The 25,455-nt window shown below is 38.8% G+C and overlaps 3 protein-coding genes across 5 annotated transcripts; 2 read left to right on the top strand and 1 right to left on the bottom strand.

Moving 5' to 3' along the window:
• Window positions 1–951: 951 nt before the first annotated feature.
• LOC134873804 (isotocin-neurophysin IT 1-like) lies at window positions 952–2,827 on the bottom strand. Of its 2 annotated transcripts, none has more exons than XM_063897668.1 (4): window positions 2,721–2,827; window positions 2,504–2,625; window positions 1,826–2,030; window positions 952–1,282 (listed from the first exon to the last, which is right to left on the bottom strand). In XM_063897668.1, exons 1-4 carry the CDS (start codon window positions 2,809–2,811, stop codon window positions 1,140–1,142), a joined length of 561 nt encoding a protein of 186 aa, XP_063753738.1. In that variant the 5' UTR covers window positions 2,812–2,827; the 3' UTR covers window positions 952–1,139. The 2 variants fall into 2 exon arrangements, with proteins under 2 accessions (XP_063753738.1, XP_063753739.1); XM_063897669.1 differs by having other exon boundaries at window positions 959–1,282; window positions 2,504–2,628; window positions 2,721–2,781.
• A 1,524-nt stretch (window positions 2,828–4,351) lies between these two features.
• On the top strand, window positions 4,352–12,083 carry znf366 (zinc finger protein 366). 2 transcript variants are annotated; one of them, XM_063896455.1, is made up of 7 exons: window positions 4,352–4,558; window positions 6,497–7,525; window positions 7,611–7,778; window positions 8,514–8,664; window positions 8,804–8,995; window positions 10,731–10,905; window positions 10,991–12,083. In XM_063896455.1, the coding sequence occupies exons 2-7, from the start codon at window positions 6,504–6,506 to the stop codon at window positions 11,587–11,589; spliced, it is 2,307 nt and encodes a 768-aa protein (XP_063752525.1). In that variant the 5' UTR covers window positions 4,352–4,558; window positions 6,497–6,503; the 3' UTR covers window positions 11,590–12,083. The 2 variants fall into 2 exon arrangements, with proteins under 2 accessions (XP_063752525.1, XP_063752524.1); XM_063896454.1 differs by lacking the exon at window positions 4,352–4,558 and adding an exon at window positions 4,644–4,871.
• A 3,632-nt stretch (window positions 12,084–15,715) lies between these two features.
• On the top strand, window positions 15,716–23,223 carry mrps27 (mitochondrial ribosomal protein S27). The gene is made up of 11 exons (XM_063896351.1): window positions 15,716–15,806; window positions 16,077–16,154; window positions 17,150–17,220; window positions 17,303–17,361; window positions 17,861–17,975; window positions 18,480–18,558; window positions 19,566–19,681; window positions 19,921–20,023; window positions 20,134–20,276; window positions 21,201–21,362; window positions 22,660–23,223. Exons 1-11 carry the CDS (start codon window positions 15,734–15,736, stop codon window positions 22,924–22,926), a joined length of 1,266 nt encoding a protein of 421 aa, XP_063752421.1. The 5' UTR covers window positions 15,716–15,733; the 3' UTR covers window positions 22,927–23,223.
• The last annotated feature ends 2,232 nt before the right edge of the window (window positions 23,224–25,455 follow it).

Raw genomic sequence — 25,455 nt, 5'->3', positions numbered from 1 at the left:
ACCATCTATTATTTGTCATTTGTCAGACTACCACTCTTCAATCTAATATTTTAAATGTGCCATTTATTGTACATCTTAGAACGGCAGGAATTGATCAAAGGTGACGACCATAAGAGATAACTGTGTTGCAACAGTGATACACTGGATTTGCCATGATACAACACACACACACACACACACACACACACACACACACACACACACACACACACACACACACACACACACACACACACACACACACACACACACACACACACACACACACACACACACACACACACTGTCATGTGAGGATCCCGTGGATTCACACTTTTGCAGAATCATGCAAAGCCGAAAATGTGAAAAGATAAAGACGGTTGCCGGCTTTGAGCATTTGCTGATAGTGATGTTACATTGCCGCCTGATAAGCTTTATGCTGACTTGTTCTTTATTGAATGGTGAAAATGATTTTGAAGGAAACTATCCTTACTGCAGCTAAGTTTTCTAGGTACCACTTTACAATAAGACTACCCTTATAAAAGGTTTACGAATAGTTTGTAATTAATGTATTAATTAGGTTGTGAACACTTTATAAATCATTAATAAGCTTTTATAAGACCAGAGATAAACAAAACATCAAGATGGATGGGGGGAGAATCAACTAAGTGAACAACAGATACCGAGGATGCTGGCTGATGAAGAAGACGAAGTGAGCTAGGTATCCAATATAAGACTTAGTCATCTTGCCAAATAGTGAGCCTGTGTTGATGTATGAAAACTGTGGCAGAACTGGTTTATAAATGGTTCTTAATGATTAATAGAGTGTTTACAACCTAATTAATAGCCTAATTATAAACCCTTTATGAATCCTTTATAGGGTAGTCTTATTGTAAAGTGGTAACGTTTTCTGCACAAGGTTCATTCAGGTGCCTCTAAAATAAAGAAACAACATTTTATACTCTCTCAAAACTTTATTTCAACATGCAGATTGGATGACCACTGTCAGTTTTCATCCCTATTTTCATACAGAAAAATATATTGACAAGGGCACTCTACAGACGTACTCCAGGGGAAAGAGCAAAATGACAAATAGAACTACAACTTTGAACTACAGCTACAAATGCCATTTCCCGTGAGGCTAGGTCGTCAGGAGCTGCTCATTGGTGAACTCGATGAGAAGTGTGACCGGCCAGATGCAGCAGCCTGAGGAAGAGGTCAGCGGGGTCGCTGCCTTCGAACTGACTGCTTTGGTCGTCTCCTTCCTCCTCCATGAGGCAGGATTGATCTGTAGTGCAGCTCTCTGTGGCAGGGTTTGGGAAAAAAAGGAGTTATAACTGAGAACATGGTGGTCTGTTGGCGCAAATATCTAAGGTTATAATATGCTCTTATCAGGTTTTATGACCCAGGACCATGGACCTTTTCAGAACAAGAGGGCAAATGATTAAAAAAAAGTTAAGGATGAATAGGTTAGCAGAAATCAAATGCAACTACATTATGCTGCCAATTTAAACACATTTGCAGATTTGTTAGAATGTGCCTTAGTAGCTTAAGTGTGTAACACTATAGAAAAATACCAGAATATCAATGAACAATTCTGAGGTATTTCAATTGTATGCTACTTTATACACCTCACTCATTCCATTTTTTAAATATGTCGAGGGCCTTAAATACAATAAATCCCCACTTAAAACCATTTGAAACAACTAGAAGCAGCTCCGTTTTGGTCAACTACACTTTAGTTTAACTTAAATTTTGAAAGCAGGACTGTGCTACTTTTACTCAATTCAGGCATCTGATGGTTCGTTACACTACTGTCTGAACGTGCTCTACAGGACATCCTGACCTGCATCACAGCAGAGTCCTGAAGCAGCGCAGCGTCCTCCCTCAGATCCACAGGGTCTCCCTCCCGCCTGGCAGGGTGTGAGCAGGTAGTTTTCCTCCACACAGTGAGCTGTCTCCGGGGAACCCAGCAGACACCCAATGCCCTCCCCGCAGCAGATGCTGGGGCCGAAGCAGCGGCCCCTGTCTCCGGGGCCACAAGACATGCACTGTGGAAAAAAACCGCTATTATTATTGCTGTTATTTATCATGTGTGTCAAAGCAATGTATTTATGTGTAGAGCATACTTATCATGGGAATATGGGTCTTTTAATCTCTAAAGAGAAATTCAATATGTTTGAGAGGTTCAGAAAAAACTAAGCTCTTTTAAATAAGATTTTAAAAATGTAGATATTTGAAAAAGTATGATTTATTAAGTATAATTTTCCTGAAATTATTTCTGTGGATTCTATGAAAATCATTGTCTTGAAAATAAGAAATGTTATGTCACGATTAAAAGTTATATCTGATTGGTTGAGGATAGAGGGTGTAGTACTGTATATAAAACAATACAGATAAAGTAGAAAAAAATTGGACAAAAAAACTTGTGACTTTCGACTGTGAAAATAAAATTGACTTGACTTAAAAAAACAACAACTGCATCTTAGAATCTGCTGTTATTAATCCGGTAAAAGCAGCTCACCTTTCGCTGCGGTGCATCCATGATGGATCTCTTCCCACCGATAGGACAGTTGGAGATGTAACACGCTGAACATACAGACAGGACAAAGAGTAGGCACACGGACACTGCAGCGCCAGTCATTTCTGCTGAGAAAGAAAAGATTAAGAAGAAAACTATTAAGTTCCCAAACCACAAATATAAGTTAGATATCTACTAATCTGCAGAAATACAAACTTACCTGTTTTTCTGTCTCTTGAGGAACAGGATATTTGAAGAGTTGGTTTCAGATACCTCTGGATGCTTCTTCTGTTCTTGGCGCCCTTGGACATGTCTTATATACTTTCAGAGATTTTTCTGAGAGTGACACAGAGACCTAACAGCCACTTAGAGATCCTTAATGAGCCCATTTTAGTTACTATCACCTCCGGAAATAAAGCTGACCAGTGTTCAGGCCGGGTCAAAAGGGCCACGCAGTTCTGTGGCCACGTTTGCTTCTTGCTGTTGAGAATCATTACAGAGTGGCTCGTGGTGCGTGACCGTGCATGTTAGAGATGACAGGAGAGTCAGAGAGGTCAGGAAATGAGTAGGGAGATGGAATAATTAAAAGCATTAATGGACAAGAGAGCGCAGTCCAACTTCTGATATGCTTGTTTTAAAAGAAGGATTTACATTCTAAGGATTCTATTTTAATGGGTACATTTTACAGGGCAGATGGGGGTAAAGTGAAGAAATCTGGTTTCAAATGTCAGAAGACCTTTTTCATTAATCATCGGCTTAGAGCAGCCATGTTTGTTAAGTTCTGAGTTGTTTGTTAACAGACACAATGATAAAACAACACACACACACACCTTAAAATATTATTTTTTTATTCAAAAAATGATTATTTTACACAGGAATTGACACACTAATTGTCTAGGTCTGAGGTTATTTGGTCTCATCAGCTAATTAAAATGGCTAATGATCGGACACAACCCATAAAAGACAGTTTCACCCTTTCAATGATATGAGCTCAATTACTGGTTTATCCTTATCTGCTAACTGCCACCTCATCTCAATTAAAAAATAAATTGAAAACCTTAGCAAACTTCTAAAAAGGGGACTGGGACTTTAGTTGGGGCTTCGTTATTTAGATTTTAGACCCAAACTGATAGATGACAAAACTTAACGATAGTCACCATGTGAAGACAATTTGTTGACAAGTTTAACTCAGACAATGGCACACTCTTGCCTCCTAGTGGTTGTGTTAACACATTTAACCAATGCATTCATGTTTCATTGTCTTGCATTGCAGGGGGTACACAAAATATCAGACAAAAAGAAAACACAATATAATAAATACAAAAAGAAGAAAGAAAGAAAAATTGAACATCCAAAATTTCAGAGATATGGTGTGGTTTACTGGGTGGAATTATTATATAAGTGTTTATGCTTTATAGCAAGGCCCTGTATGATATGCACCTAACTAACTATAAACAGTTTGTTCTGGAATATAAAAGACTTGAAACAGATTAAACTTAAACACTTTTAGTGCTTAAAATATGCTATAGATTCCATCATAAGACATAAAGGATTTCCTTTATAATAACATGAAACCAGTCTCAACAGACATTTCTTTGAGCTGTTTGATGAGCAATAGCATGCTGAGATCCTCTTCCTTCACTACATGTCACTTCACAGCAGTTGAACATTCAAATTGCATTGTTTCTTTTTTGTGAAATTTCAAATCTCACCATTCCTCCAAAAGCTGTGCAAATCCCTATTTTCATATAGAAATCGAGATGTCTATCTAGTGTTTCCTTATTTTTCTCCAGGAAGGCACTCGGCTTGTTGACTTCCTCTCCCCTCCCTTCCTTCCTTCTCTCCAAAGTACTCATCTGAAAAATGAGAACAAAGTGATTGTTCCTGTTCTCTTTCTTAAGTCACTTCAAATGCTATCCGTGGACGCGCGGCTCATTGTCAAGAGAGTTGCAGTGCGAGCAGGAGGCAGAGATACACAGGTACAGGTACAACAGCAGCAGCTGCAGCAGCCCTTCAGCAAACAGCATCACAGATAACACACTCTGCTACACTCAGCTGGTAAGTTACACACACACACACACACACACACACACACGCACACACACACACACACACACACACACAGACCTTAGCTGCAGCCTCACAAAAATACACACTTACTTACACTGGCTGGCATATGAGGAGGGGCTTCGGGTTTTAATGGATTGTTTGGAATGCATGGTGGGGCAAAGTATTGCCTGGGGTCTCTGCACAGTGCTCCTTCAGTGGGAGAGGTGAAGAGGATAAAAGAAAAAGATCAAATCAAATCCAGGATCGTGTTAGAAACTGACTGAACCTTTCAGCATGCATCTGAAATGGTTGAAAAATCTTTGTAAGAGGCAAAATTATATTATTTTTGCATGTTGTTTTCTTTATAATATTTATTATGCATTTACATTGTGTCTCTGTCATGTTTATTTTCATTGTCTATTGAAAAGAGGGAATTCTTTAGTTTTTAGAGTGTGTGTTGCAGTGATTGCATCGAAGCTCTAAAGTCGTTATTCGTAGAAATCAAATGACTGTGAATAATATATTGTGAATGTGTTTGTAATCTCTCCATCGATTTCCCTCTAAATATATTCCAGAACTTTATCATCTTAACTTGTTATCATATTTTTTTAGTACAGTATTTAATCATCCTGTACTGTGAGTTAGTATTTGAAATTTGATGCATACTGCATATTATAAGAGTTAAAATAGTGGATTAAGTGATCAGTCAATCGACAGAAAAGTAACTCTTTTAGTTTTTTATTTCAACTTTCTTTATAAACAGGGAGCCTACATTTTTTTTGAAAAAACAAACATATGCAGTTTAAGCATAGACATATATAGTTATACAGTATATATACATAAATTGCAGACATATAATAAATCTAAAATTACAAAGAAATCATTTCATTATTATTATTTCAAAATACCTATTTCTTTAACTTAAAATAAATACAATAGAAAAAGAACAGCTGTATGAGCTTCATTTGGACATTTTCTGGCAAAACTGTGAGATGAAAATAAAATAAATTGCAGATTAATCGACGGAAGAATCTTTACATGCAGTTTTACATAAAGTGCATATGTAATATAGTATATATAGCATATATAAAGAGTATTTTCTTCATCTGCAACCGCCAACTTAAATACAATATGTAACGAACAATAAAGTAGAACTAGGGGTCACGCTATAGTGTCTTGATCTCGGCAGTTTCTCATTGATAAGCTCTAAGCTACTACAGTAATAGAATAGATATATACAACATTGATCACATTTGATATGTCATGCAGAAGTAAGGCAGTTCCCCCCTGAGTATCATCTTCTTTTTCCCATGACAGTTATCTACACTACAGTGTGCACAACAAAACTGCAGACAAAATGTTATTTAAAGCTGTATGACATCAAAACATGTCACAGTTTTCAGTTATTTAATCAGCTTCAGGCTTTAGGCTGCTCACAGCGATACAGATATAACCACTATGTAGCGTTATCAGTGAAGGAGAAAAGAGGAAGTTCTTCCTGGGTTATCAGTTCAAAAAAGATGAACAGAGCAGAGAAAAAAGATATGGAGAAGCGAAAACTGTATGGGAGGTAGAGGTGAGCATATCAGATAACTTCCTACTTTCAGGAGAGGATGAGATCTGTGAGAAAGAAAGAAGTGAAAGGTTTCAGGTCGAACACTGAAAGGCGTGGGTGTCCACACAAGAATGTATGTGTGCCCGTTAACATTTCTTATAAAGACACCTTCAGAAAAACTGTTTCATATCCTGAATAGCAAACAGACACAAAGTCATTGGATATACCTATGTCGTTTTTTTTTTTAAATGACAATTTTTTTTCCCCTGCAGAATACATCTGTACTTTTACTAAAGCATCCTTTGAATACCGAACATATTTCTTTACTTGATAAATAATCAGAAGGCTTTGACCTCACCACTTAATCACTTCTTTTACATGTTTTTCTTTAGGGAAAAGATGGAAACAGACCAAGGGATTTTCTCACCAGCAAGAAGTCCTTCTCTCAGAGATGAGCAAAAAGAAACATCTCCGCACAGTTTCTATCTAAGCCCACCTCGGCTCTACATGAAGCCCCCAAAATTCTCCCCTCCCCGATACCCCAGCATATCACCCAGCAGTGACACCTACTGTGCATTCAGCCCCCCTGCTTTCTTTCCCATGCTTGGCCCCAGTAATGCCCAAAAGGAAGGATCCCAGAAACGCAAAAGAACTCCTTTCAAGATGGATGCCCATGGAGCAGAATCTCCTGACAGAGGAGCAGAGGAGGCAGAAGAAAGCAGCAGTAAGAAGGTGGTGCACATGTCCCATGTCCCCTTCTCCTTCCCACCTCGCCCGATTGCTTCCCCATCTCCTAAGCCAGTCCCTGGAATGATTGAGCTAAACAAACTGCAGCTTCATCACAGGTCACCAGGTATGAGTCTACCTGTGCAGGTGAAACAGGAGCCTCTCAGTCCTTGCCCTGTGTGGCCTTCATCTCCTCTCCTCCTCCCCCCTCCATACTTCCCACCTCTCCACCACAGCCTCCTCCCATACCCCTTCTTCATGCCCAGCCCTGTCATGCACTTCCCCGCTGGTTCTTTCTATCCAAGAGAGAACCCCCGCTCCGGTCATCGCGGCCGTGACGGACCTCCTCGCAGTGGGACGACCAGTGCTGAAAAGCTTGGTTTCAACGTCCATGTGGACGACAGTTATTATGTGGATGTGGGTGGAGACCAGAAGAGATGGAAGTGTCGTATGTGTGAAAAATCCTACACCTCCAAGTACAACCTGGTCACGCATATCCTGGGGCACAATGGCATCAAGCCGCATGGATGCCACCTGTGTGGGAAACTTTTTAAGCAGCTGAGTCACCTGCACACACACCTGCTTACCCACCAGGGCATGAGGCCCCACAAGTGCCAGGTGTGCCACAAGGCCTTCACTCAGACCAGCCACCTGAAGAGACACATGATGCAGCACAGTGACGTGAAGCCATACAGGTAGTTGTTCAGTGGCTGGTGCTTTTAATTTTGAACTGTTATCTCTTTTATTCTAATCCTTCACACACTTTATCCTCACCTCTAGCTGCAATGTGTGCGGCAGAGGTTTTGCGTACCCCAGTGAGCTTCGTGCCCATGAGCTGAAACATGAGAAAGGACAGGAGAACGTTTGTGTGGAGTGTGGTCTGGATTTCCCCACACTGGCCCAGCTGAAGAGGCACCTGACTGTTCATCGAGGCCCCACCCTGTACAGGTGAGCACAAAACCTGTTCTTCCAATTGCTTAAATAGCTCAATGACTGAATAGCTAAAGCATTGGTTGGAAATACCCCCTATAATTGTATTGTTGGGAGTCAGATGAGAAGATTGATGCCACTTTGGTTTCTGAACTTGAAGCTACAGCTTGCAGTAAGTTAGCTCAGTATAGGTATAGAAACTCGGAAACAACTAGTCTGAAGAAAATCTGCCATGAAACCCTGTGTGGCAGTGATGATGTATTATTGTAGGCCGTAAATTAGCAATGCACTGGTTAGACAAAACGCTATTTCTTCCATTGGATTTTGGATTATTCTGAAAATGGGACATTGACAACTTCTGTTAATTTCAACAAATGAAGAACACAGAATTTTTAAGTGTAAATGCGTTGCTAGAATAAAACAAACAAACATTATGCTATAAAAAAACTACACCAGGGTCACATGAGGTTCAAAGTCACTACCACTAGGAAAATACGTTTCTCAGCGTTTTTTGTCCTTAACAATCTCTGTAGACTCATTTAGAGACTTGTAAGTAACAGCCTTTTTTTGGACACTAAGACAAAATTTAAATAAATGCATCTCACCCTAATACATTACCCCATTGACATCAATCTTCTCATTGAATTCTCGGTAAGAAAGCAGCAAATACATTTTTTCTAAATGTTGAACTACTGCTTTACCATCATAGTTCTGTATTTGACTCAATAAAGAATATGCTTGTTGTTCCTGCAGGTGTGCAGAGTGCCAGAAGACTTTCCAGTACCCCAGCCAACTTCAGAACCACATGATGAAACACAAAGACATCCGACCGTATATCTGCAGCGAGTGTGGGATGGAGTTCATCCAGTCACACCACCTGAAACAGCACACTCTCACTCACAAAGTATGTTTAATTAGGAATAACAAGAGAAAAAAACATTTAAGATTTTTTTGACCGATTGAAGCATAGATGGATTTTGGGGGTATCAGCATTTAAGGAAAAATGTATCACACCACTTCTTTCACATTTTCTGATTCTATAGGGGGTGAAGGAGCACAAATGCCGCATCTGTGGTCGTGAGTTCACCCTGTTGGCAAACATGAAGCGCCACGTCCTCATCCACACCAACATTCGGGCTTACCAGTGCCACATGTGCTTCAAAAGTTTTGTCCAGAAACAAACTCTCAAGGCTCACATGATCGTCCATTCGGACATCAAGCCCTATAAATGCAAGGTTGGTTGTAACTAACACATCAGATGAGATCTTTGCGCTGTGTTTTGGCCTTTCACTTGTTATTTTTCTCAGCCAATTCTGCTTTCGCTCAATGAGGAAAGGAATAGTTGGATCACACACAGATAGTTTAGCATTATCACTGGAAACAGGGGTAACAGCTAGCGTAGAATTGTCAAAAGGTTAAAAAATAAACTTACCAGCGCCTTTTGAGCTCACTAAATAACATTTTATAAAATGTATTCATTCTGTTAAAAAAATATCAGTAAAAAATGAAACATTATTGTGGCATTATATTGAATTATCTGGCAGGTTCTGTTAACTTAACACACAGCCAGGCTAGTATTCTCCTCCTGTTTCCAGTCCTTGTGCTAAACATCTGTTCAATTTAACATCAGACTAAGTGTGGTACACATAGACTGTATATAAGAAGTAGACATTGTCACTGTGATGTCAACAATTGGTTTGTGGACTGCCGTTTTTAAGTTTCTGGAGTTTGGCGTTTTAGTCAGCGCCATCTCTTTTGGTCAGACCCAAGAGTTTGGAGCTGAATACAACCGCTCAATAACCAATGAGTATATTGTTAATCCCAGGGCCATAGATTTTATAGCTGCTATTGAAGATTGGAGATGCAGCTTTGACCTTGGTGTTTGGTGCGAGGACTGAGGCGATGACCAGATAGCTGAGAGGCTTTTGGCAGTAGGAGGCTCTTCGTCCATAGGAAGGATATCGCTGCACAAACTGCCTCTCTAACAATGGCCCCCCAGCCTCCCCGGAGAACAAGGCCCTCAAATAGATTTCATCTCGCTTTCTCTGCTGCTGGAGGGAGCTTCCTGTTTTCTCACGGTCCTCTTGGACAGTTTACAGTCCCTCTCTCCTCCTGAAGGAAAGGACCACCCTAATAAAAAAGAATGCAGAGGAAGGACAGCGCAGGAGTTGCCCTTCCCTGTTCTCCTCCTGGCCCTGTCTCGATGTTGCTTCCTCTTTCTTTCTGTTTTTCTTGTGTGTGTGTGTCAGGGAGTGAGGGGGGGGTAGACAAAGAGGAAAGGAGGAAAAACCAGGATAGGAGGAAGGAGAAAGGGTGTGTGTCTATGTATATGTGAATGCCTACACATTCATTCATGATTACTTGTTGCTGTATAACTCGGTAGTCTGCGATAATTAGTCATCTAACAAAGGAGATTTGGCAGAATGAAAAATAATAGTTGGATGGTGGTTGTCTATTGTTTTAGCATCCTTGAATAGTGTTTACAACAGCCAGTGGGGGAAAGTAATCAAGTGGTTTGCTTGCATGCTATTTTTAGCTGCTTGTTCTTCATTTGTTGGTTACCCAATTTTTTATTTGCTTTTACTTTACTTTATTTTTCTACAGCATTTCAGAGGGAACATTTGACCTTTTACCCACTCAACTTCATTCATCTGCCAGCCGGAGTTAATAATTACTATGGCAGAGATGTGAAATAAAAACATATAATCAGCCTTAATACACTATGATGATTCCTTCTTGACTAGACTGCTAACATTACGTAGTCGTTAAAAGTAAGAAAAAGTTTGACATTCTAGAAAGTTTGTTTATTCTCTGTCTGAACAGGAAAGATGATCAGACTCTATATATGTATGGTATAGGTGAAACTTTTCTTTTTTTTTACAACTGTGAGTGAGTCAGTCGTGTAAAAATGTATGGATTACGTAATCAACAACTTACCTAGTTGTGCGCTTCTCTCCCTTTGTCTTTCAGCTTTGTGGTAAGGAGTTCAACAGGATGCACAACCTAATGGGCCACATGCATCTCCACTCAGACAGCAAACCCTTCAAATGCCTTTACTGCCCAAGCAAGTTCACGCTGAAGGGAAACCTCACTAGACACATGAAGGTCAAACACGGCGTCATGGACAGAGGGCTGGATGAAAGATGTATGCTTGCATATACTGTAGATGTTGTGTATATGTTGTTGTTGCCAAAATTGTTTGATGTAATGACTTCTTTCTTTTACTTCAGTGTTTCGGCAAAGAGGACGATTCTGCGTGTCCACTCCCATGGGGCTCCTCACCCGCTTCAGCCAAGAGGAGCCGTTTGATCTTTCCCAGAAACCCCCAGGCCTCCCCAGCCTCCACCTCTCCCAATCTGATGGAGAGAGCATGCCTGGAAGCTCGTGTCAGGAGGAAGATGAGGAGAGTTTGTACAGAAGGAGCCAGTACAGTCCTGAGGTGGACAGACATGAGCAGGCAGGTGGCGACCGGTACATCCCTGAGCTGGAGGAATCTGGGCAGGGATCTCCAGTTGAACTGAGGCCAGGGGAGAAGCAGGAAGAAACGTATCAGCATAGTTTAGATGGACAGACATATGAGAAGGATTCAGCAGCAGGGGAAGGGGAGCAGGTGCAGCTTTTACAGTCAGAGGAGACGTCTGAGATGGCCTATGAGTCTGATGTAAGTGACCAGGTGTACCACAACGAGAAAGACGGTAGACAGTTGTATGATTATGAATCTAACTCAGAAATAGAGGATGATCTGGACAGCTCTACAGAGCTAGACGAGGCAGAGCAGGGTAAACAGCAAATTGCCATCGATGCAGCAGATCGCAGGCAGGAGAAATAGTGAATCGCTTGCGCATAAGGATGTTCATGGAATTTATGGGTGCGCGAGAGGAAGAAGAAAACAATGAATGAGAAATATGAGATGAAATATTGCGATGGTTTTTAGGGAAGGTTGATGTTTATCAATCAGAAGGTAGAAGAAAATTAAGTACAATAAATCTGTAAATAAAACTGATTACAAAGGATGTCTATCTTAGCACAAAAAAGGAAAGATGAACATATTGTGTTTGTTAACAGCACAAATCATAACAAAGAAGAAGCTGAAATACAAAGCTGTGAAGCGTAATATGTACAGAACATACCAAAGACGGACAGAAGGTTGATGATGATGTTGAAGTCATTTTTGATTGAATATTATATTTAGGGAAAGAATATTTGTTTTTGTTTCTTATCATTGCAATATTGACTCAAGTATGCTATTTTGCTTTAACTTTGAGTCTCTTTTAAGCGTGTAAATCTATGATCTTAAAATAAAAATAAATGTCATTGCTCGAACCATGTTTTGAAATGATTTCATTATTTTAGTCTCCTTTTTTTGTAGGACACTTTGTTTTTTACGGATTCAGATACGTCAAAGCTTAAGTTTCCTTTTTTTGAGTATCTTTATGAAATAAACAGTGATTTAGTTTTTTGTTCAATGTCTAATGTTTGGATTCTTTGATATCAGTTTACCTTTCTTAATTCTATTTTGAGGGTGTATAGCTGTGTTTTTATGGCAGTGTATTTCTGGTCACCTGAATGTGATTCTTTTAAATATAAGCAAAAAGTAAAGCTTGAATAGATGAACCTTTGTAATTATCCTGCTGTATGTGTTTCCAGACCGTTTATAAACACCCATATGAGTGTTTTTAAAGAATATACGCCCCCAAATCCCAATTCTCTCTGTCTGGCACGTACTTCAGAAAGCAAGAGATGATTGCTGTGTGTTTCAGAAGCTTGCCTTTCTCCTCCTGCTTCTCTTTCAAAGCAAAGGAAGAGGAAGAGAAAACACCTCTCCCCTTCTCTCTTTTAGGTTGTGATCAAACAGCAGTGACGGACACAGTAGGTGTCCCAGACAAAGGCTTCATATGTCTGTATGACTGAGAATAAAGCATTGTTTCTGCTCATTGCAGAAGCCTCACAAAATAAGAAACACTCTTAGAAAAAAAAAGGTTTTAGTAGCAAAATATACATTAACATTCACGGCATTGTGTGGGATATCTCACATTTATCTCATATATTTTAAAGTTATTGAGTAAAGGGTTGTTTAAAATGTGATTTCCTGGATTTGAATGTCACATTAAGCTCACTGTAGTATCACATCGTACCTCACTCTGATGTGCCAGTTCAGGTAAACACCAAGTCATTTCTTGTCAGATGAAATGCAGAACAGCAGCTTCTCTATTTCTACCATTGCCGACCACCATGTAAAAAAGGGTGAAACTGCAAACAGTTTGAGGAAGTTCTCACATCCTCCTCTCCTTTCCTTTCCTCACCTACACGTTTCAAACCCAACCACGGAGAGGGGATTCACTGTTTATCTCTTACCTAGAGACAGCTTCTTTCACCAGCATCATACTGAGTATTCTCTGAGGAACAACATGTATGACTGACCACACCTTCATGAAAGACGATGTTCCATACAGTAACTCTTATCCTTCATGTGAGTTTAATGAACTGAAACTTCAGAGATCATGAGAATGCAAAGATTACCCAGAACAGGTAAATACTGAAGTTATGGGAAAATGAGTTCTGTGGTAAGAGACGGTTCATTGTTCTGCTTTGGAAACAAACTAAAGCTGTTAAATTAAGTTGATGTTACTAGTGCTGTGGTTGACCCAAAACATATATGAATATAAATGTAATCTACTACTGTTCTACAGCAGATAACTCTGATGTTCAGGCTGCACATTTCAGAGATTAGTTGAGTAAAAGTGCAGTATGAGTCTTATCAGTAAACATACTAATTCATGAAATGTAAATATATATATATACATTAGATTATTAAATTGTTCAACAAAATGCATCAATTAAGCAGTTGGCTGGGGTCGAGTTAGTTTTGCAGGTTTTTGATTACTTTGGTATTTTAACCCCAGTGATACTCAATTCAAGGGCCGGGACACAGTATAAATCAGGGGGTCTTGAGAGGACTCATGGAAAAAGGACAAAAAACTCTAATCTTTGCCTTTTATGTGAAATATTATTATCGAGTTATATGGTCTGGCAAGAAATACAAGAAATATTTAAGTAAGCAACATTAATTACTTTCATGTAATCAAGAAAATGTATATTAAGTTATTGTGCCGTGCTTCCAAAAAACAATCTTACTTGTTTTCTCTATCTTTTAAAGCATTCACAATTGATCTGTTCAGTCTTTCATCAAACAAAATGACCAAATATTTGCTATTACCGGCTCATCAAATCTGAGTATTTGCTGTTTAAACCGATTTTAATATCACTGTAAATGGAATAACTTTATGTTGTAGCCTGTTGGTCTGGCAAAATAAGCATTTTTTACATCATTGCATATCTTATTTACAAACTAATTTAAAGTTAAACATGAAATGAATTCCCTTTTAGACATAAATGTGCAGTTTTTCAACTGTGACTGTCTGCACATTCTTTGTTGTTCGGAGTTTGATTCTCTCTGTTTTTTGCTCTTATTGTAGGTCGCTTTGGATAATAGCGTCAGCTAAATGAAATGTAATGTAACAAATGTAATCAGAATCAGAAATATTTTATTTATCCCAAACTGGGAAATGTTTTCATTGCAGCAGCAAAATACAAAAAGAAGAAGCATAACAAATAATTACAACTAAAACTAAAAATGAGAAATATACAAATGTCAAGGTGTGCATGTTATGTCCTGTTCACACGAGAGGCTGTGGAGCAGTGAGTTGTCTGCCAGCCAGGGGGTAATTATTGCAAAGTGTTATTCCAGTAGGCAGGAATGTTCTCCTGTACCTGTCCTTGTGACAGCAGAGCTGGAGCAGTCTGTTGGAGAAGGAGCTCCGCTGTCCTTCCGCTGTAATGACTGAAATAAAAAGGAAGTGTATAGGAGATGTGTGTATCTGATATATTGAAAACAAAACTTCTGAAGTCTTTATATCACTGAACCACGTCCACAAACAAACACCACTTTAAATTAAATGAATATGAGGTAAGAATTTGATCATAACTCTTTTGATGGAAATTGACTACACACTGTAAAGAATTGCAAACAAAGAGGACACAGCAGTGCAACACAATTGAAAATAGTCAGTTTATTCCTAAAAAGATATTTGTATCGCCACCTGTGTGTCTGGAAATGCTTCCTGTGAGTTCTCTCTAGTGCAGCTCAGGGAAGAGCTTCCTGTTTTGCTGTTGAATGAGAGAACGAGATGGTGCTAAAATTCTTCCACGTTTTGTTTAACAAAACTTTCCCACCCTAGTATCAACCTGTCACCTCCTTTGACCCACTGTCCTTCTTAAAAACAATAACAGCGAAATTGAGGTGAGAGGACAAAAGTGTTGTGCTGTACATGGACTAATAAATACACAGTTAAAGTCAATTATCCAAAAATGCATCATTTTGACAGTGTGCTATTATTCCAGGGATTGTTTGGAATATTTTTAATAAATAAATGTTATGTCCTGAAAAACCTAAGGAAGCATCCAAAATGTATAATAAGTAACAAATACTTGGACTTTTTATGGCTTTATTTGCAGGTCCACTGGGCAAAGTGAAACTGCTGCACCACTACTTCAGTGGATGCAACTGGTCGTTCTCCTCTTTATGTCAACAGCGCCCTCTTGTGTAACACACTGGGTATTTCTTAAGTGTTCAGCCTTTTTTCAAATTTCAACATTTTTAAATTCTTGAGATTTCTCCAATATTTTAATTTGAGTGCACACATTTGCAACATAGTCTCTATTAATCCCCCAAGCCAACAATGTATCGGTGATTTACTGAGGATGACATTTTATTCCATAAACGAATATACACAGATTAACATTTTTATTGAACTACATTCCCTAAAGACCTTTATTATAATCACAATGTGTATTGATAGAGAAAGAAATATAAAAACAAACAAACAAACAACATTAACCTTTTGTTAGCACTTTTGGTATAACCCTCTTATGTCGTTCCCCCATTCCGGGCTCAGTGATGGTATCGTCCAAAGATGGCAGCCTCCGTGTTGAAGCGATGTGTTACTGCGGCTGTCAAAGTTAAATGTTTATCCCCGTCTTTTTCAGGTAAACACATCTATTATACAGCCATGGATACAACACATTTTACACGATTGCGTTGATTTGTTTATCTTATACTCTTTTGTTGTTTACTTTTCATCATTTTGATGTTTAGGAGCTAAATGTCCCCAGTTGATGTTGCAAGCTAACTATAGCTAACGTTACATTAACCTCCTAAACACGCACACGTGTGTTCATGTTTGTTAAATTGTTAACGAGCTTATAAACGTGAAGTATTTGTATCTGTAGGACCTGACTGACCGTTTTTCTTTGTAGCCAGGAGATGGTTGCTCTCAGCAGCTTACACAGACACCAAAGTGTGGGAAGCAAGGGAGAAAGAGCCTCTAAACCTGGGTAAGAGATACACCTGATAATAATGTATTCACATACTTCATTTAATGAACAGTCCAGCCAATAATAACTTAAGTCTTCAACGTGGGTTGACGTCAGGATTAGTGTGCATCATATAGGTAAGCTATATCTTAGATATGCAGTTTATCAATAATTCAACAATTTAAACTGAATGTGGCTCAAGAGTCAGCACAATATTGCTAAAATATAAACTATTGTAACGTTTAGAGATGCAAAAACGTAGATCCTCATAGCACCTTTCAAAGGTAATTATTAACCAGAAGAAATAAAAACAAAAATGTTCTTAATTAATGGACAATACCCAGCCCAGGCCAAATCCTGTCCACTGTGCAGTGGTCTAGCAAGAGATACAGATCTGCTGTCGTACCTTCAGACTACAAATCAGCTTCTTTCCTCACACGTAGAGACTGCTGAACTAATTCTCTAAACTCCACCACTCCATCTTTTTGAAGCTAAATAGGATATAACTTAATTGTGTTTATCGAGCCTGTGTTGTGCAATGACAATAAATTGAACCACTCTGAAATCCACAAAGATTTCATGAGTATCAAAAACTGTGCCTGAACAATTCTTAGTCGTATTTTCTTTTTTTCGATAAGTTTATTCCTGACTTGAATCATAATTTGGTCAAATATATTTTGGATTACGTGAAATTTAAGTATTCTAATAACATCTGTGTTGACAGCTAGCCCTACCAGCATCAACAGATTACATTGTTTTGTTGCAATATAAGCTGCATGCAGCAGATACAACTCTTGTGTGTGCACTCGGTCCCCACACGAGGGCAGTGCAAGGCCGCCATGTTGCATGGTAATTGTTCAATAGTTTAAACAAAATGACACTGTCGGCCATGGCTTTAATTAAATTGAAGTACAATGTTTTTTAGAATTGTTTGAAATGGGTAATGACTTGCTCAAATTTGCTACTGCCCATGAACTGTTATACAGCCCTGTGTTTTTGTATTTTATGACTTACAGCTCTACTTGCCAACAATATGGACAGGACATACGACAGAAATCTTCCAGTGAGCTCTCTGACTGTGTCTCGGGTAAGCTCTGGATTTAAACCCTCTAAATGTTGTTTGTCCTGCCACAACATTTTTTAACACTCATTTGAATTTTCTGTTTCAGTTTGTTGACAACATTTCATCTCAAGAGGAAGTGAACCAAGCAGAGTACTACCTTTACAAGTAAGAAGGATCATTTTACTCTCTCTGCATCAGTTTCTGTGTCGGGATTCCTGCTGCTTAGTTGGTTTTGTGTGTTTTTCTTGGAATGAGTTGTCTGTTTTCAGTTTATGTTCAGTCCCATGCTTTTCTTTGTTCGGGGCAAAGCCAGACTTTTCCTGTTTACTCCTTCCTTTGGAATCTGCACCCAGTCTTGTGATAATAAGATTTGGTAAATTCCCAATCAAAACCTTGTTCAGAGCAGATTCATTTAATAATAATCAGGTAAAAACCAAATTACAACCTTTGCATTTAGGAAAACTGGAAAATAGTTTTTTTAATGAGCTCTGACATTTCTTCATGTGTTCAATTTGCTCTTCTGGTGGTTTAGCATCCAAAATAATGTCTTATTTAATCTGTTCTTCAAATCTTTCCCAAAAATGTGTGTTGCTTATTATTAAATCCAACATTTAATGGATATATAATTAATAAAAACTTTATGTGTTTTATTTTTTACCCCCAGGTTTCGTCACAGTCCAAACTGTTGGTACCTGAGAGACTGGACCATTCACAGTTGGATAAGGCAGTGTCTAAAATATGAAGTCAGAGAGAAGGCCCTGCACACACTTAAAAACAAGGTAGACAACATGTAATAATCCCTCAATTAAATCAACACCCAAATCTCTTTAGTCGTGTAAAAGCGACCCATCTTTTGAATCATAAAGGAAATCTGATCAGAGTCTCCTGCTGGGGTCTGACGGCTGCAATTATCAGGAAGTGAGATCTATCACAGATCCTAACTTGACCGTCCAGATGATCTGAGCAAAACATAACATCTCACAAGTTTAACATTTCAGCTCAGCATGTGTGCTGTTCATTAGTGAGTTGCAGCTTCAGGGAACCACTGAATTTTTCCTAAGTAGAAGTGTACAGTAGCAAGTGACGTGTTTACAGCGAGGTAGAACGGAGCGTGCTCGGACAGTAGAGCCACCTCTGATGTTGTTGTGATTGGTGTCATGTTACTGTGAGTCTATGATGCATTAGTAATCAGCAGTTGTGTTGTTGTTGTATTAAATTTTTTGGTTTTTCATGATGGGTAAACAGTCAATGTTTGTAATAATGCAAGCATCTTGTGTGTGAAGGTCCAGTATGGAATATTCCCAGATGACTTCACGTTTAACCTGCTCATCGATTCTTACATTAAGGATGGCGACTTCAAAAGTAAGACTTTAAAAAAAAAACATGTTTAAAAAAAAATCATCTGGAAAATCTGGGCCAGGCAAACTAAAATAAAATATAATCTCTGCGGACACATTCCTGTTGTCTTTGGAGGTTTCCAGGAGTGGAAACAGACTGTCTATCAGACCACTAACATCAGATCTCAAACATTTCTTTCCTTGTTTGTAAAAGACAGAGGTGAAGGGGAAGCCTGGTTATTTTTTCTGTAATCACAGTAGGCGGTAAACAATACATCATATTTGGCACAAAGTGAAAGCGCATAGATGGTTTTACTGAGGTAAAATTACAAATCCATTTGATAACATTATGACTCCATCCAGTTGTTATGGTGCTTTATACTTTATAACTTCAGTATTACCTATCAAATCTAATGTTGTTTTACTTAAGATTATTAATCTGTCAGTATTTTATATTTGTATCATCAGGAAATCCCATAAATAGACCAAACCCAGCCAATTGAACCTGTTGACACATTCTGCCTGAGAAACTAAAGTATGATACATCTTATTCCTCTGTTTAATATTTGTCCTAAAACTTTATTTTTATTCATATAAATGATGCACATAGATGATGAGTTAGTTCCCATCCACCTATTTGTAACCTCATTTTCCTTTCCCTGCATAGAAAAACATCAGTGGAAACTTTGATAATAATGGCAGAACTTTTATATTGTATTTGAACTCAATTTGGAATTGTTGCATTGTTAGACAATAAGAAAATATAATTACTCCAGACTTTCTTTATCCTTTTAACTTGACAAGGTGAACATAAAGAGCAGGGAGTTAAACAAACATGTTGAATGCTTTTCATTTAAAGCCCTCCTGTTATTAAAAGACTTATTCTGCTGACTGAAATTGTCTGATAACTAAGAAGAAATCCTTGTAATATCGACAGTTTGTTTGAATTGTTTTAGAAAAAAATGTTTCCTCATAAAGTGATTTAAAACCAGGGTGTAGAAATAACATAAAGTATTTGTGGTAACTGTGCAGGTGCGTGCTCTGTGGTTGAAGAGGTGATGCTTCAGGAGGCCGTCGACCTTTCCTCCACACAGATCCTGTCTCTGTATGCCCTTGCCAGTTACCTAGCAACCAGACCACAACTCACTGTGAGTGAAACAGCAGCAACATGCAGAAACATGATCGCAAAATAATGTTATGCTTGTAAATACAGTACTGTTCCTTCATCTGGGCGCCACACTAAAGGCAATGATTTAATTAAAAAATGACAATGCAGTATTATGGAAGAATGCGTAGAGCTCTTCGATCAGCATGTACAAGTTGAAGCATCAGTAAAAAAAGTCAGCTCCCCATTAAAATACTTACCCTGTGTCCTCACTGTGTTTAGGTGTCGGAGGAGCGGATGTTGGGAGCGTCGCTGCTCCTCTGTGGGATAAAGCAGGACAACTCTGTTGGCCTCAGCGCTCAGCTGCTGGGCAACGCCATGCTAGGTGTGTATTTGAGTTTCTTCGCTCACCGTTGTATTTTCTAACGGGAGTCATTTGCTGTTCTTTCATTATGCAGTTTGTTTAATTTGTTCTCCTCCTGTTTTCACATCAAGGCAAGGTGGAAATGTTGAAGGGCATTCATGCCGTGTTCAAAGGGATGCCTCTGTTCTGGGAGCGGGGATATCTGAGCCGGGCGCTGGATGTCATGGAAGGAGTGGCTGCTGCTTCTGAGGACGTCAAGCTGTCCAAAGACTCCGTAAGGATCGAGACAACTAGTTATTGTTTTAGAAGAATATTTTGGTTTGGTGCATCCTCTATTATATTCATCTCATAACAAATGAAAACAAAGAAGCCTTGGGGGAGGCAGGTTTTTCTCTTTTTCTAACCAAACAGTTTGCCCCATATTCAGGTCTTAGTTGTCAAACTTCTCCACTGACTGTGGGTTTGACGTCAGAGTAAACTTTAAGACTGTTCTGGAAAAGAAACCTTTTTTTAAATATGATTCGTTGTAGTCACACAACACATCATTACAAACGCGCTCCGTAGAGACTGTTGTTACTCTCCAGGTGGGGTGTATGACACAGACAGTCCACATCTGCTGAGATAGGACACACATGCTGTCATTTTGTTGTTATTTTTACATATTCGCGATAACACACACTGGGGTGTAGCGCCGCTAATCGGGCCTGTGCTGTCCAGTTCAATACTCCAGCTTTGTCCACGTCTAATGAGATTGTGACTGGCCTGCAGCACAGAGGATGTCTGTGAGAATCACTGCACCAGGAACTAAACTTCTTGTGTCAGACAGCAGCACAGCAGTAATGTAGACAGAGCAGATAACGCCGCAGGACAGAGAGGAAATATTACATCTCAAATGAAAATGCTGGTGACCGCTGCCTCAGGTGACAGTTAATCTTACTTCTACCTAAAATTAAGAGGTGCGGTCTTTGTGTGTGTGTGTGTGTGTGTGTGTGTGTGTGTGTGTTTTTCAGATTAAACCAGCATTTTCTTACTAATATACGACTTTCATTCAAATTATTTTAATATAAATCAGATTAAAATGTAGACGCAGTAACACCTCTTTCAGCAGTTTCCCTCATTATTTGATTTTCAAAAAACCTAATCATTTAAAAACAACATTTTTTCTGCATACTCAACGTTCGTTTTTACTTTTTTTCAGCTGGACTACATGAACGACTTGCTAAAGGAACTGTCTTCCACCTCAGACAGCGAGTCGTCTGGAGAGGAGTCGGCAGGAGAGGAGGAAAAGAAAGAAACCACTGTCGATGAAGACGATAAGGCGGAGCAGGCTAAGCTCCCTCAATATGTCAGTAGATTCAAGGTGGGTGTTTGTTGTGTACAGCAGGTGAACTTTTGTTTGTAGCAACTGAATTAGACTCAGCTGTCTGAGAACATCTGATGAACTGTGTTTCCTGTCATGACTGGGGTTCTTCCGTTGATTGGGCAGCATACTGAGGGTATTTTAATGTGAGTGAAACATTTTTTAGTGGGTAAAAAAACTTCTCCTGCTTGTGGAGCCCTGCCAGAAGTGCCTACATGTACCAGGATGCATTGCTTGCAAGCTACGCCTAGCCATTATAGCTAAGTTGTGCCTATACTTGTGCAGATAATAAGATAAAAACAAAGACGATTACAGCTTCTCTCCTTATGGTTTTTACCTTTCAATGTAAGAGCCCGATATAAACTCACTCAACATTTTTCTGAGACTCAACTCAACAGTTCTTAACACACAATCACAATCTTAGCTAAATTACTATGTGTGATGATAAAAAACAATCATTTACTCTGAACCATGAATTCAAACTATTTAAAGTTTCTCACTACAACATTATTATCTCTTTTTGAGACCAGACTTTGTAGCCTAAAGCAGATTGCATGTCTGTGAGCTGTGCAGCAAAAAACTGTTGGGCCAAACCGACATTAGTAATAGTAATAAGTTATTTATCAGGCAGGTTGTTTTGTATCCAGCTTTTTTAAATGTCCATTTGAAGACTGAGATTATTATTTTGGGGGTTTTTTTCTGATCAATGACTAAAATATGTGATGTCAGAATGTGCCCTTGTGTTATTACCACACTACAAGCTGTATTATTAAACTACCGTTTAGTTTTATTGTTAAAAAATATATATGGTTGTACCTTCAGTGTATTTACTGTGCATGTCCTTCCCGTCAAAGAAATGTGTTGAATACAATTTCCTCTATACTTTTCATCAATGTTAAAAAGCTTGCTCTTTTCTCCTTTCCTGCCTTTGTTGGCACATTGTTGGCACATTGTTGTGTTTAAGGATATGTGTCCACAGATGAAAACACAACATATCTGGGGTTAAAAATGTACAGAAACCCAGGTCTACGTCATGTGCTGAACTAAGTGGTTTGGTTCACTGCATTTCATGTTTGTGTTTAATCATTTGTGGGACATTCAGGCTTGATTGGGCCTTTAATATACCTGAGCCGGCCAAGAATTAAATGTTGCCTCATAATTCCTTATCAGAAAATCCAAACCTTGATGTTTATTATGATTTCAACTTATCTGTCTCTTTTTGGTATGTATTAAATAACCTGCTTTTGAGGTCACAGTTAGGTTCTTTAACATCGTTTCTGTTTCCCTGCCTCTTCAGGAACTGTGTGGCCGGCTGGAGTCTGAGGGTAAAGTGGACTCTGCCTCATTCCTCGTTGCAGTGACCGCTCTGGCCCAACAGAACCTGGCTGCTGCGGAGAAATCCGACCTGGAGCAGTACGAGAGGAAGGTGCCGGCCTGGGAGGCAGAGAGAAGGCAGCTGATCCAGAGAGAGAAGGAGTTGAGGTTGCAGGCTGAGCAGGAGAAAATGGAGCGGTTAGCAGCCAAGGCCGCAGCCCAGCAGGAGGAGACGAGAGCCGAACAATGACACCTGAAATTTTCCTTGAGTTTACCCGTTAAAATTGTGAAATATCAACATCCACAACATTGTGTCACTAGTCAGTTTTGTATAGAACTATTATTGTGTGCTCATGTGAGTATTGCTCTGTTTTTATAAAACTAAATAGGGCAAATATTAAAATAATGTATCAAAAATGTTGTCTCACATTTGTTGTTTTTCTTGGATGATTATGAATTATTTTGACATTGGCACACATCGATAATCGTCAAACCCGATGGTTGAGTGACCTCATGTAAGCAAAATAAATGAAAGATTGTACCAACACATCCTCCCACTCCTTTTCCTGTGTGTGTGTGTGTGTGTGTGTGTGTGTGTGTGCGCGCATGTGTGTTTGTGTGTGCAAGTCAAAAGCATCTTTCTCCCATGGGACTGAAAGGGGTGTTGCACAGAAGAATTTGCTGATGACCAATCTAGAAAGAACCACATTCTTTGCTTGGAAAGAAATGCATCAAAGGCCAGAAACATTCTGTGCACATGGAAAAACATAAATCCTGATATCTTTAAGTCAGACATACATTTCAAAGCTGTGTTTGTAAAATAATAAAAAGATCAACATGAGAGTGCAGCATCAGCTAACACATTCACACGTTAACTGGAAAACCGAGATAATAGTTGTTTAGACGCCACAGCTATATCTATGGAGAAAGAAAAATGTTGTTGTGGTTGTGCACATAATACATTCATTCCACATTATGTTGCAGCTATTGAGTATTCAGAACACGGTCTGGGGAAACAGTGTGCTATGCAACTCACGATGAATGAGACGCACAAATGGAATGAAGGCTCTTACTGATGGCTTCTCTGAGAGCTGCTTTTCACTCATGGTCAATTATTTACCAGTGAGGAAATATCATTGGTCTATTATATTGAATGGTCTATAATGTATGTAATTTCCTCCATACACTCGCAAATGGTTAGCTGTCAAGTTGAACATATTATTAGTCTTCTGATGCTGTAACATTTTGAAGTGATGCTACAGATTATTATTATTATAGAGTATCTTCCTATCTACACTGTTTACTGTTTTCGATTGAAGCTGTTTTCCTAGCATTGAATTTACACATTACTAAAGTCCCCACTAGTTATAATACTGAAACCCAATCAAATATGTCACTGGTAGAGGTTGTAGAAGTGCTCAGATCTTGTACTTGATTCAAAGGAGACGTGCCAGAGTGTGGGAATACTCTGTCATGAGTAAAAGTCCTGCTTTAAAATGTTACTCAAGTTAAAGTACAAAAGTATTAGCCTCAAAATATGATAAAATAATAATATTTGATATGTTTGACTATAATTATGGATGCATTGAAGTGTTATCAAAGCTGGTAAAGGTGCAGTTTTAACTACTCTGTATACTGCAGGCTAGCTTGTGAATGTTACTTAAGGTTCTGATAAGTTCCTTTTCAAGAGTTGATTCTATTTCACATTATTAATCCAAATCTGAAAAGTGACCTAAAGTACAAAATATATGTAGTGGAGTAAAAGAACATGTTTTTACCTCTGAATTATAGTGGAGTAGACTTAGTACAAAGTATCTCAAAATTGTATTTTAGTACAGTTCTTGAGTTAATGTACTTCCCATCTCTGGTCAATGAAAATAGCTAGTAGTTGCATGATTTTAGAAAGGCTTTAACAAACAAACAAACTGAGTTATCAATACAGTGATGAAATATGCGATCTAAAGTGTCTCCATGCATCTTATACTAGCTTCGCTCTGTGAATTTTTTGTTTAATGCTTATCCCTTAGAAAGCTTAACAGTTTAAAATCTGAAGCACTGAAGAGAATGAAGGAGCTCTAATCTGCAGTAGAAATGGGTCATTCATCATCCTTTGTCTGTTTTTTCTCCTCCAACTCAACTTAAACTCACTGGTTTGAAAGTAACTCAATTGTTTACATGTCTTGCTGTTGTTAGAGAATTTAACTTTGGTGTTTGAGCAAGTGAGCGAAAGGTGGGCTAACACTACGGATGAACCAAATCAGGGGAGACGAGATGAGGGGATAAAAGTCAGGAAGTTTGACATCCACATCACCGGTTATAGGATGCCGAGAGCCCCTTAAGTGTTTTAAAAGAACTGCGTTTGTTTTCGTGGAGGGACAGGAGGAACTGTGTCATGGGTTATTGAACGTGTAAATATTAGAGAAATTGGAAGAGAAAGGGTGATGCATCAGAGGTGGAGCTTGGATGCAGAACACCTGCTCACCGGGAAATCTTATTTGTACAAAAAAGGCAATTCAGCAACGTCCTTATTTAAACTTTAAGGTTAAGAATTACACTATGTGAACAAAACTAAATAATGCTCAAATTACAAATGTTTAACTTATTTTAGCAGAGATTTTATCTTCACATGGCTGTACTCTACCCTATCATGCAAATACAAACTGTTTTAAAAAAAATGTTCACCCTCTAACTGAAGTCAAAAGTTTTAAGTTCCTATTGATGACTTCATATCTAAGACCGCTGTGTCTGTCCTGTTCTGTAAAGCAGATAACACAATAAG

The sequence above is a fragment of the Eleginops maclovinus genome, chromosome 12, assembly GCF_036324505.1.
Source record: "Eleginops maclovinus isolate JMC-PN-2008 ecotype Puerto Natales chromosome 12, JC_Emac_rtc_rv5, whole genome shotgun sequence".
Taxonomy (NCBI): domain Eukaryota; kingdom Metazoa; phylum Chordata; class Actinopteri; order Perciformes; family Eleginopidae; genus Eleginops; species Eleginops maclovinus.
Note: the sequence above shows the minus strand (reverse complement) of the source record. Positions and strands in the feature narration are given on the sequence as shown.

Excerpts from the sequence above, each read along its gene's own strand:
- LOC134873804 (XM_063897668.1), bottom strand. The coding sequence starts at position 2,811 with ATGTCCAAGGGCGCCAAGAACAGAAGAAGCATCCAGAGGTATCTGAAA. Across the intron at positions 2,626-2,720 it reads CTCAAGAGACAGAAAAACAG|AAATGACTGGCGCTGCAGTG; the intron begins GTAAGTTTGTAT and ends CTTTCTCAGCAG. Across the intron at positions 2,031-2,503 it reads TGGATGCACCGCAGCGAAAG|TGCATGTCTTGTGGCCCCGG; the intron begins GTGAGCTGCTTT and ends TTTTTTCCACAG.
- znf366 (XM_063896454.1), top strand. Across the intron at positions 7,779-8,513 it reads CGAGGCCCCACCCTGTACAG|GTGTGCAGAGTGCCAGAAGA; the intron begins GTGAGCACAAAA and ends TTGTTCCTGCAG. Across the intron at positions 10,906-10,990 it reads CAGAGGGCTGGATGAAAGAT|TGTTTCGGCAAAGAGGACGA; the intron begins GTATGCTTGCAT and ends CTTTTACTTCAG.
- mrps27 (XM_063896351.1), top strand. The coding sequence starts at position 15,734 with ATGGCAGCCTCCGTGTTGAAGCGATGTGTTACTGCGGCTGTCAAAGTT. Across the intron at positions 16,155-17,149 it reads GAAAGAGCCTCTAAACCTGG|CTCTACTTGCCAACAATATG; the intron begins GTAAGAGATACA and ends TATGACTTACAG. Across the intron at positions 17,362-17,860 it reads GCAGAGTACTACCTTTACAA|GTTTCGTCACAGTCCAAACT; the intron begins GTAAGAAGGATC and ends TTTTACCCCCAG.